This window comes from Euprymna scolopes, chromosome 1 (assembly GCF_053919585.1).
Source record: "Euprymna scolopes isolate OS-2025 chromosome 1, ASM5391958v1, whole genome shotgun sequence".
NCBI classification, from domain to species: Eukaryota; Metazoa; Mollusca; class Cephalopoda; order Sepiida; family Sepiolidae; genus Euprymna; species Euprymna scolopes.
Genome location: NC_136482.1, coordinates 100,112,379 through 100,125,162, shown reverse-complemented (window position 1 = coordinate 100,125,162; position 12,784 = coordinate 100,112,379). Strand labels below are relative to the sequence as shown.

The 12,784-nt window shown below is 33.9% G+C and overlaps 1 protein-coding gene across 1 annotated transcript in view; it reads left to right on the top strand.

Moving 5' to 3' along the window:
* LOC145283552 (uncharacterized) overlaps nt 1-12,784 on the top strand; it is a 71,998-nt gene that overhangs the window by 26,585 nt on the left and 32,629 nt on the right. The window contains exons 5-6 of the mRNA XM_080132438.1: nt 6,635-6,676; nt 8,223-8,455. Of these exons, the coding sequence (XP_079988564.1) occupies nt 6,635-6,676; nt 8,223-8,455 (275 nt within the window). The remainder of the gene's footprint in view (nt 1-6,634; nt 6,677-8,222; nt 8,456-12,784) is intronic.

Genomic DNA, 12,784 nt, shown 5'->3' with positions numbered 1-12,784 from the left:
GTCTCTTCTGTGGGAGAGAGGTTGCAGGGTAGAGAAAATGACATCCCCACTAAGCCACAAAGTCTATTTTGTACTCTGTCAAGGCAGGATAGGCTGTTTTTAGCAGCTCATGCCCAGATATGACAGCAGCATTCCATCCTTGGATGTACTTGGCTTTTATATAGATAGAGAATTGCATCAGTAGTGAGATATCTTCTGGAGTGGTAGAAGGATCCCACCATTTTACCCGCGACCTTGGCAACAGACTTGATGTACGTGTTCCATTTCAGATCAGGAGTAATGGACAAACCCAATATACTAGTTAGCCAATCAGATTCTTTGTTATTCTCCCTCGCAATTTCAGTAGCCAATGGTCGCTCGCTTATTAGGTAAAGATTCACTTTACCTCTAATCATCTTTTTCTTTGTTTATTTTTTGAAGGAATGGGATCTCTTTATTTGTGTATTAAAAGTTGACTTAGTTTTAAGTTGGATGTTTTTATATATGTCTGTTTATATTGAAGGATACTCTTTGATCTGTTTATGAGTCCTTTGATTCAGCAAGCATCAGACCTTCTGGGGTTATTTATCTTATATACCCTCACAAATATATTTGGTAATACAGATATCGGCCTATATAGAGACGATGGATTAGCTATAATAACATTTTAGAAAAATTATACACATGGAAATGAAAAAGTTAGGCCTAAGAGTAGACGTAACAGCTAACCTATAAATAACTAATTATAACTATAGCTCATTTGGTAGAACACCTAACAATGACCCTCGTCACAGCCTCTTTCATCTCTTTAATTGTCCCGTGACGACAGCTTCTAAGGTTTCCTTAAGTTTAGAGAATAAGTAAAAATCACAGCGAGCAACGTCTGGACTATATGGAAGGTGAAGAACTGTTTTGATGTCCATGTTGGTCAAATAGTCTGTGATAAGGATGGGGTTGTGGATCGGTGTATTCGCGCAAATCTTCTGCATTTTCAGTTCCTCGTGAATAATTGTGTATACAGTTTCCATACTGATATCAAACTGTGCACCTATTCTCTCTATAGACACACGACGGTCCTTCTACATGAAATTCTTTATTTGGCTAATCAACTCTAGTGTTCTGATTTCCTTAGCCTTCCACCTCTCATCATCCTTCACAGGCTTCCTGCCTTCCTTGAATCTCTTATGCCATTCAAAACCCGAGGCGCAATTTATGCAAAATGGTTCAAAAACAGTATGTAGCATTCCATACGTTTCTGTGGCATTTTTCCAAGTTTAAAATAGAATTTCATTGCATATCGTTCTTCTAAAGTAGCCTCACGCTCAGATTGTATTTTTGAAATTCAGCAGCAGTGACAATCAGGCTTTATTAGGGTGTATTCCAATTCCTTCTGTAGCTGTTCATTTAGACATGAAATCATAAAAATTGTCAGTCATATCATAAGATGTATAGCAATAAGATACTGAATTTTTCAAGCAGTATAACGTGGCCTTGCTCGGAGGTTGCTTCGATAGCTTTTTTATGCTTACTTTTATCTGTATAATTGGTAATTCCAATATTTGTTTTTTATTCCTAAAATTATTTTAGTAAATTTCGGTTATATTAACACTTTACTGATCAACGTAGTCCCAACATAGTGGGTGCAACGTGCCAGCAACAATCCAATTTCTCTGATTTGTCCCCTTAGCAGGTATTCTTCCAGCTCAAAACCAACTACTTTGACGAGGTTTTGGGGACCATGATTTCTTGAACCGTATGCGAAAGAAACCACATCGTCTGTCTATTCGTTGTAAGAATTTATGTGGTTGTCGCTGTATAGTTCGACAATTAGTCAACTGTGTCGAAAAATTCCTTATCATGTTGCCGGGCATACTACTTGTGCTTGGTTGTTGGGGCCTATGTTTTGTTAAACCGACATAAGAAACCTCTGAATCGCATTTTCATTAAATAGCCTGTTTTGCAATTTCTTCGGGGTCAATTGCTTGTTTAATGGACGTTAAAAAAAGAGAAACATAATGTATTTTTGCACTGCTAAAAAATGCGTAAATTTTCAAATCTTATAAAATTCTTTTCGGTTTCGATTATCAATTATCGATAATTATGGGGGTATTCTGAGACAAAACTTAACTAAGATCACTCCCAGACTTATACACTAAAGTTCTCTAAATTTTAAAGAAAATATGTTCAGCTGTTTCGGAGTCTATAAGGAACGAAATTACACAATCAGACAAAGGTGTATATATATATATATATATATATATATATATATATATATATATATAAAGTATGTAGTAATAAGTAGTGATATATATGGGTGTGTGTGTATGTATATATTACTAGTGATCTTATCTATTATTTATAATTAATAGCTTCCATATTGGTTAAATTCTGTATTTTGTATTAAATTCTGTACTAGGTCTACTTAGTACGTTGTCGTCGCCCAGCACATGTGCTACTTTGACTCGTTTTACTCTTTACCGTTTTTCTTTGCCTGTAATCTTTACTACGTCCCATAAGGGCAGGGTTTCTCTTTTTCCTCTGTATGTGGTAAGCCACACCCGACTTTTTAATATCTTCACGTAATAGGGCTTTCCGGTGTTATTCTAATCTTAACTTCAATGGACGGCATGTCTCACTTTTGTATAATATTCCACATTTACATATGTACGAGGGGTGTGCAATAAGTAATGCCCCTGAACCACTTCTCATAGCAATAGAGCAACGAAACTTGGCACAGTTATTAGTATTTCTCTACGCAGAAACCATCCAGAGTTATGCATTTCTCCCATCGTTTGATGCAGCTCTGGAGACCGTTTTTGTAGAACACCCCAGGTTGATCCTCCAACCACGACGTGACTTAAGAAATCAAGGCTGCATCAACCGGGAAACGTTTTCCTTTTAAAATCAACTTCATGGCTGAGAAGAGGTGAAAGTCAGAGTGTGCAAGGTCAGGAGAGTAGGCAGGATGGTGGAGTATTTCATAACCACACGCCCGTGCTTCTGATCTGGCGACATGCTAGTTATGGACCGGAGCGTTGTCCTGCAGGAGGAGGGTACCTTTGCTGATATTGCCCTGCCTCTTAATTTTGATAGCTTCCCTTAATTTCCCCAAAAGTGAAGCATAATAGGCTCCTGTAATTGTGGTACCCTTTGCCAGGATATCTGTCATCACTACTCCGTCCTAGTCCCAGAAGACTGTGAGCATGACCTTGCCAGCGGAGGGATGCACCCTTGCCTTCTTTGGAGGTGGTGAGTCCAAGTGCTTCCACTGCATTGACTGGGCTTTGGTCTCTGGATCATAGTGATGGATCCAGGTTTCATCCTGTGTAATCAGTCTTTTGAAAAACTTGTACTCATATTCTTGGCATATCTCCAAATTCATCCTCGAGCACCCGACGCGTTCTCGCTTCTGGAATGGTGTGAGCAACCTGGGAATCTATCTGGCAGACACCTTATGCATATGCAAATGGCCATGAATGATAGTTTCCACAGACCCTGTACTAATCTTGACATATTGGGCTATTTGGCGAATAGTAATGCGCAAGTCTTCCAAAATGGCAGCCTCAACTTGACGGACAGATGCCTCATCAATGGCAGATGGGGGCGACCAGGTCTGGAAGCTGTTTCCACAGACTTCCGGCCATGTTTGAATTCGCGATGTCAGCGTCATATGATGGGGCATTATCACCGTAAGTTTCTTTCATTTCATCAAAAGTATCCTGTGGTGTGCGTCCGTTCAAATACAAAACCTGGATCACTGATCGACATTCAACAGGCTCCATTTCACACCTGACTCAGTTAAAAAACCTGTAAAACAGAAACCATAATTAGTTCACAGCTGTAATTTTCCACATAACCCGTAGAGATATAAATCATTGCACATGCAAAATTTCAGCTAGATCAGGCAACTGGAAGTGGGTCAGGGCATTACTTATTGCACGCCCCTCGTATATATATATGGAATCACATACACACAGTCATAGATTTTTCTGTTTGGGGCTTGACTCGTACAAGAGGTTTTAAAAGAGTTCAATCACCTCTGAAGACTGTCCTGATGTCATATAGATGACATATTCTTTGATTTCTTTTTCGAGAAGTCCTTCATATACGAGATTTAATTACATTGAAACTTGCAAAATAATTGTGGCGGTATTCCTAATTATGGAAAACGTATTTAAAAATATTTTTTACTCAATCTGAAAGCTAAAATTAAATTAAATCAAATTAAATTTATTAGCAATATTAATCGGAATCGGAATCGAAATCGAAAAAATCGGTAGTTTTTGCGGTATCGGGATTAGTATCGGAATCGGAAAAATTTTAGCCTAATTTCCGATTTCAAAACGATTCTTTTCATATTTTTTTTACAATTAAAATGAAACAAACACAAATTTATTTGTTTATTTATTTATTAGTTGTTCATTTACAACATATGATTAAGAGCCACGAAATAGGTTATAAATCCCACTCCCAGATTTAACATGGATACTTTAGTGTAATTTATTTCTTTTATTAGTGCATTACTGTAAACATCCTTTTATAAACCATTTCGCACATATTCGCTCAATGTTTCAGGGAATTCACACTTGATATTAAAAGATTTAAAATCATCTGGACAAGGTTTCTCAATTTTGTTGGTGCTGTCTGGATATTACCGTTGGCTATCATCGGCTTCTTCTGAAATAATTAATGTTTATAGTACTTCTTCGCTTTTCGATGAGTTTATCAAAATCTTGGATAAAATACATATAATGGAAAACTTTAGAGGTTTTACGAATTAAAAAGGAAATAATATCTAGATTTAAACTTAGACCTCCTACCAAAGAAGAATGAGATTAAGGCATTTGCTACTGTAACTAACAGAACAAAAGCGAGATAAAATAAATAAATGTTACCAAAGGTAAGACCTTTCGACCTTCCTGAATAGGTTTATTTGTGTTTAAACTTATTTTATATAATGTCTTTAGTTCAAAACTAACTGTTCACTCTGTTCAGTTAGAATAAAAAATGGCTGTCTAAAAACCTTTCACAAGGCCTCTTGATAACCGTTAAAAATCGAAAATTAAACAAACGCTGCTAGAAGAAAAAACAAATAAATGTCAACATTCAAGCGAAAATGTTATGTTCTAATAGCATTTTGTTTCGAATTTTGAGCGATTAAGAAAGATTAAAAGTTAGAATGGACTGGAAATTATTATCATTTTATGTTTAATTTATGTGCGAAACTACTGTCTTGCTCAAAATACTATAGTAACTGTTTGTTTTTTCTTTCCGCCATGTAATTATCTAAAAAGAAAAATTAATCTCACTTTGGAGGAGTGATTTAGTTAAAGGTGTCAGTCTATTTGCCATTATTATTATTAGTAGTATTGGTAGTATTAGTAGTAGTATTTGTATCTTGTTTTTCTTTTTACAGTAACGCAAATGTTTATAATTGCGAGAAAAATATGAGCATTTCTCCATAGAGGGAAAGTAGAGAATAGTTAGAAACCTGTCACAATGTTACGAAAGGTTTTATAAATAGTAACATTATTATTTTGACATGAGATGGGCTTAACTATTTTGTTCCGAAACTGTTTTCTTATTTTGCATACCAATTATTGATTTATTGTTAATCGTTTATGAAAATTTCAAATGGCATTAACGAATTAACGACGACCAAATGCAAATTAGATCTGTTTTAACCGAAAAACAAATCTGGTTTCACAATTTTCAATCCATTACAAGGGAAACATTAGAGAAAAAATATTTAGAAAGATATACTCTTGAAATACATGCCCCCACCTCTCAAGTATATTTTTACGTTTTGAAAAATATATGCGGACGTTACATGGAAGTAGGTAAGTCATGTGAATATTTTGTAAAAGCATCGAATCTTTAATTAAATGTTCAGAAATTTTAAAAGAATCAGAATTGATACTTGTAGAACATTTAGAGAATTTAGAACATTTAAAATTGGGAATTCTATCGGAATCGGAAAGTTTTGAAATTGTCCCATCACACACACACACACACACACACACACACACACACACACACACACACACACACACACACACATATATATATATATATATATATACATATATATATATATATATATATATATCCGATAAGTTGCTGAATAGATACTCACATTAAAAAATCATCGGATGCTTACCAAATTTTGAAATTATATATAAATACATTGGAGAAAATTTGACTTGATACATTATTAAAAGAGGGAAGTAGTTTTTAATATAAGTTTAATGTAAAATTTCCCCTAACATTTTCGTATTTTTTATTTTTACCGGAGATAATGCGTAGATCATTTTAAATGCATTTTATTTGGGCGTCGCAGGGTGAACTTCAGGTTTAATGCACGTTACTACATATCTTTCTGAGGATTGGGAAGTAATTTGAGAGTAATCTGTATCATGGTACGAAGATTCCCCCCCCCCAAAAAAAAATGAATTAAAAGCTAGAGGGTGGTAAATAAGTTCTTTCGGTAATCAACTTATATAGCAATGTGAACAAAAGATAAAAATTTTAAGAAGCAGTTTAGTCGATAATAATTCGGGAATTTTTTTTATTAATTTAATAAAAAAAGATTAGATGAGTTTATACAGTTTTCAGAAACTATATATATGTATATATATATATTTTATTGTTGCAGGACCGTCACCGATTCGCATGCCATTCCAACCGCCTAATATACGTAAGTTCATTGCATTTTTTCACATCGGAGCACCGTATAAAACTAAACTGCTTCCTTTGTTCCAGCTCGCTCAATTATTTGGTCTAGTAGTCGCCACAACTTCGTTAGTTTAATACATCATTTCAATACAGTTTTATATTCCAGTAGCTTCTTTCCAAGAGCTGCAGGATTTTGGAACTCTTTTTTGCTAACTGTTTTCCTCAACCATATATAAAGTAAACATTTCACTTACTATAATAAGATCTATGCTACTAAATAACTTATATGCGTTAACTCGAGAAAACTATCAAAAAATAAAAATTAGAAATTTTTAACTCAAAGATGCTCAGTTGGTCACAATTTGCTCCTTAAAAATAATTTTCCCACTCGAAAATTAAATTACTCTCCTGTGGGGCGTTGTAAAACTTCCAACATTTTCATTGGTTGAATCTGGCGCAACGCTTTTCTATATGTTACGCATTGTTCATTGTTTCTCGATTATTTTCATCATTTAAACGTAACATGCGGCCGCAGCCAAGATTGAACTCACTACACGAGTTTGTAGTGTAATTCAAATCTTGTCCGTAGCTGAATCACGTGTGTATTTTTTTATCGCGACGCCATCACTAGTTGGATTTCCTACCATGGCTTAAGAGAGGCCCATCTACCCTCGAAAGAAGGATAGACTGCGCCAGTTTCCCAACCTGGTATTTTACCTCGCGGTACGTACACCGCCGCACCTTCCCAAATGGTCACCCATCTGGTACTTGCCAGACTCGACGTTACTTAACTCCGGTGATCTGGCGAGATCCGGTGTGTCAACGCGATTGTGCCATTTAAGCAACACTGAATTCGTGCTAACAACATTTCTCGCTTTATAATGTTCTTTTTTTGCCTGTCTTTTATCATTTTTATTACTATTCACTCACTAGGAGTTCTCACAAAGGTCATCATCAAAGATTTATCTCCAAGAACAACTCGTGGAGTCTGAGTCATAACAAGTTTTCCTATATTTCCAGTAGTTTCCATGTCTTTTGGTAACCTTTGGAGATGAATTTGTGTTACCGCAACAGCCGCTTACCATTGATTTGCCGTTGGAAAAGATCATTGCTCTTCACTGGAATTTAGATGGCAATAAACCTCCCCTAGGTTCCAGTCCCTATTGCAATTATTATTATTATTATTATTATTATTATTATTATTATTATTATTATTATTATTATTATTATTATTTGTACTCACTAGGAGTTCTCACACAGCTCATCATCAGAGATTTCTCACTGACAACAACCAGTGATGTTCCCTGGAGTCTGGATAGCAATAATTCTCCTCAGAATTCCAGTATTCTCTCCCTCTATTATTATTTACTGACTAGGAGTTTTCACACAGACCATCATCAAATATTTCTCTATGTCAACAGCCTGTCGTGATTATTATTATTATTATTATTATTATTATTATTATTATTATTATTATTATTATTATTATTATTATCATTATTATTATTATTATTATTTATTATTATTATTATTATTATTATTATTATTATCCATTTTGTTTATTTCAGAATTTTCGCCATATGGGTTCGCACCAGTATACATTCCAGCGCGTATGAATTCGCTGGATTTTTTGTTGGCTTGGGCAACACATAGTGGACTATTTAGTGAAAGTGATATACAAGCCTGGAGACATTATATTATTCGCATAGGAAATGAAACTAATATTCAAAAAGAAGATTGGTCCAAATCTCTGAAAGCCTGGTACAAAGCAAATGCCGATGTCCAGGAGTTTTTTAAAAATGTAAGTATGACATTTTAAGTTTGGCATTCATTCAGTTGAATTTGTTTTATGGTAATATCAATAGTTTTAATTATTTAATTGACATTCGTTGAGCTTATGAGCAGCTCTTGTCTTTAGGCTAACTGTAAAGTGTTTGTTAATAATAGTACGCGTTACTTATCAGGACATCACTATGTGAGCACTTCTACTTTGATGCCCCTGAAAATATAAGACATCATCTCCTTCATGGACGTAAATCAAAGGTCCAACGACTGAAGTTGATGAGATGCTTCCACTGTAGCCTGCAAAAAATAAATGGTTGGACAGTCCCATCGGCATTACCCGGTAGGGGCGCCTCGGGCGATTAGCAATAAACTTTTCAAAGAGAGAAAGCAAAGCCTGGGAAAGTGAACCTCCTATAACTGCACACGACCATCAATATGCCGCAGTATACATGGGATAAAGCCATTTCAGAAATGGTCTAGATTCTGTTGGCTTTTGGACCAAGGAAAAACCCAAAGGAAAAGTGTGTTTTCCCATCTACTGCCTGACCCGTACAATAATAATGCAATGGACTAAGTAAAAAAAAAAAAAAAAAAAAAAAGTGGTCACATGCTTCAAAGACACACAAAGAAGAATAAGAATGCCGAAACAAGATATCGAGTGGAAACGAAATGAAAACCAAATAATTTTAATTTCTATAATTTTCAATTTTCAAGTTATACGTAAAACAAAGTGAAATAACCTAAAACGGTTGTCCTTTTGTGTTCATTGTGTCTGACAATGAGAGAAAAAACCCTAATATAAGAGACTACCGCTGGATCTTGATTTGAAAAAAGTTTTGTTTGATCTTTATATAGGTCTTTGTTTTCAATACCATAACCAGACAAACGGACACAGAGAAACGAGAGATATATCAAAGATAACGTTTACAGAGTTTTAGTAGTATATAGATTATGGCATAATCACGTTGCCACACCGGTTCTCCTTGGATTACCGAATTTAAGCGACATTCAGCCTGCACAGTGCCAAATGGGTGATAATTCAGTAATACCAGATGTTGTATGTGATAAAACGGTGAAATCTCTCTACAAAATGTAAATTCCGTTTAGCAAGTACTTCAGTATTATCTGTTTATCCACACATGTGTTGATAAAATGTAACAACCGCTTCTGCACAAAAGTTCTGTTCGTAATCATATAGCGAAAATCTCCCTATATTGTATGCTATTTTTTAAAATTAAGTCGTACTCAAGAGACTTTATTTAAATAGTGAGTAAGTGAGCTAGTATGAATTCTGACACGGGTCACACTAAGTATATGCCATAAAAGGCCATCTAACTCAAATGGCCCAGACTCTGGCAAACTGATTGTCATTAATGCATCATTGATATAGTATGAAATCACAATCACTTGTAAGGTCAGGTTGAGTTAACTCTACAGTTGATCACAAGGAAACAAACGTAAATGAACCTTACTTATATGTGCTTTGTAATATTTTTAAAGCGATCTCTTAAGTATTTAAAATTGGTTTTCATATTTTTTTTTAATGATTTTGCAAGAAATTTTAAGGTATTTGCTTTTAAGTAAAGTTTTTAGCAAATTATTACTATTTGCATTGTTTTACCATCTTTGTGCTTCATACTGAAGTTAGACGCTTTGTGGATGACTTTCAATATTCCCAGCATGTTTTATACATATTAGGGACCCTATGTCACTAGCGATCAGGTCAGCTAGTATAAGGTTTTACAAAAGCATATTGAGTTCATGTCATGATGGCTCATATCTGTAGAGCATAATCATTCACAGGATTGAATCAACGATGGGCAACATGTGAGATTATGACAAAACGAGAGGTAAAATCAGTTAGGCAAAGTATAATTGTAATATGAGTGCAGGTGATGAATTGCGTCATATTTTTCGAATGAAGAGAAAACAAAGGTTTTTCAAGTCAATTGTCTGTGGAGGCAGATGCGAGAAACATCGTTGATAATACTGTAAAAAAATATCAAATGTTTCCTCGAAAATCTGTTCGCATGTCACCCAAAGATTTAAGTAAGAAGACAAGTTAACTAAATAATTAGCTAATCGAATGTTAGTCACGTTTTCCTGTGTGAGTCTCCCAAAATAAAATCTTTTAGAAACTCTCAGTGAACGTCTTATCGTGTCCTCCGTTCTGTATGAAAATAAGTTTTATTCGTCTCAGTAAACAGATGAGACGGTCGACGGCCACCCATGAAACGCAACGACCATTAGGCATGCGGTAGCGAAAACTCGATGAAGCAACGATGAGCGGCGATAAAACATCCACATATGACGAATATTTGGTTAAAAGGAAAGACGTTTAGTCTTAGTAGTATTAAATGTTACCATCCATTTACGGCTCTATTCCATTAAAGACGGAAGGTTGTTTTCTAAGGTTGTTACCATTGCCTTGGATGTGTGCGCATTCGTCTTTCTCCCATGTCTATCATAGAGTGTTGTGTCCTCAACAAATATACCCAAATCGTACACCATTTTTTCTCTGCATTTCTCGCATAATGAAATAATAATAAACACAAAAATCTTATATAAGTTACGCTAAAAGATCCATACGGCTGTTATCATCTCAGATTGTAATTACACAACATTAAGAGCAAGACTAAAATTCGACCTTTCTTTTATATAGATAAGTCTTATCACTTTTGGTGATTATGCCTCTATCAACATCTTATTAATATTAGAGATATTGTTTTAGATAGTTTTTTTTTTTTATTTAGATGAAAAATTAAAGCTTTCGCGAGAGAAAAAAAGAATTTTGGAAAAATAGAATGAGCGTAGATGATTTGGATATGCTTCCAACAATTCACAAAATCTTCATTACCAAGATGATTCCCACCATTAGTGAGCATATGAAATATTTACAAAATAAAATTGAAGAAAATATTTTCTCTCAATCAACGCTGAAGAATTCTTTCCTAAATTTATCAATTATCAATGTTTACAATTTTAAGTTTTGTGAAGCGGAATAATTAGCCAGCCTTTCCCGTGACTTACTGCAATGTTCAACTTCGTACATATATGAACTGGGTTTTCTTACCTAAACAACATTTAAAATTATTAAAAAAAAAAAAAACACATCATGAAAGACTAAGAAAAAAAAATATCATCAAAGACTTAAAAAAAGCATCATGAAAGACTAAGAAAAAAAACATCATGAAAGACTTACTGCAATGTTCAACTTCGTACATATATGAACTGGGCTTTCTTATCTAAACGACATTTAAAATTATTTTTAAAAAAACATCATGAAAGACTTAAAACATTGCAGAAGTATTAAAAGCATGCCTATCTCACATTAGTTCACATATGGCAGCAGTAGTAATAAAGATACATCTAACACAACTTTCTCACTGATATTCACTATTATTATCATATGTCAGTTACTGAATACATAATATGACTTATTTGTACGAATAAGAATTCTTTGTGGTGTTTTAATTATTTTATTGCAAAAAGGCCTTATGAGCTAAACATATGCCGCAAACATTAAAAGAGCTCAATAGTGTGCCGTCATATAAAAACAAAGTTGGGAACCACTGATTTAAAGAATATAGTGCTATTTTTATATTTTCCTTCCTGGATGTAGACATGTTATTATAATACATGCGCTTGAAATTATTTCCCATGGAACCTATGTATACTTTTTCTTCGTTGCTGATATTATGTTACTGTTGTTTTGTATATGGCATTAGCTATTAAACAGTTATTCATTAGTGAGAAATTGCCCTTTTTCTATAATTGCATAAGTTGAAATGAGTATTAACGCAAATTAGTTTGACGATAACTGTTTGTATTGTTCATTACTTTTTATTATGTTCATTTTTTAATAAACGCACATCATCCACGCGACAAAGTTTAATGTTGTTCCTATTAATAATTTTAATTGATAATTTTAGAAAGCGTAATTGCTTTAGAGAAATATTTAGCTATCACGATAAAGAATATTATAACTAATTGATGTTTTATCCCCCTATTCTGATCCGGATTGAACCAAATTATATTTTATTTTTACTGTTATTTTTTGTACTATTATTAATATTAAAATTTAATTTATTTCGAGGATCTCAAATTCCCTTCATTTATTAATCATTTATATATATATATATATATATATATATATATATATATATATATATATATATATATTTACTATAATAATTAAATAACTACAGACACTAGTGTTTCATCCTTTCGGGAATCATCAGTGCAGGGTCTTAGGATTAATGCCAGTCGAGGGATTCGAACACTGGCAGCAGAAATTATATATATATATATATATATATATATATATATATATATATATATATAT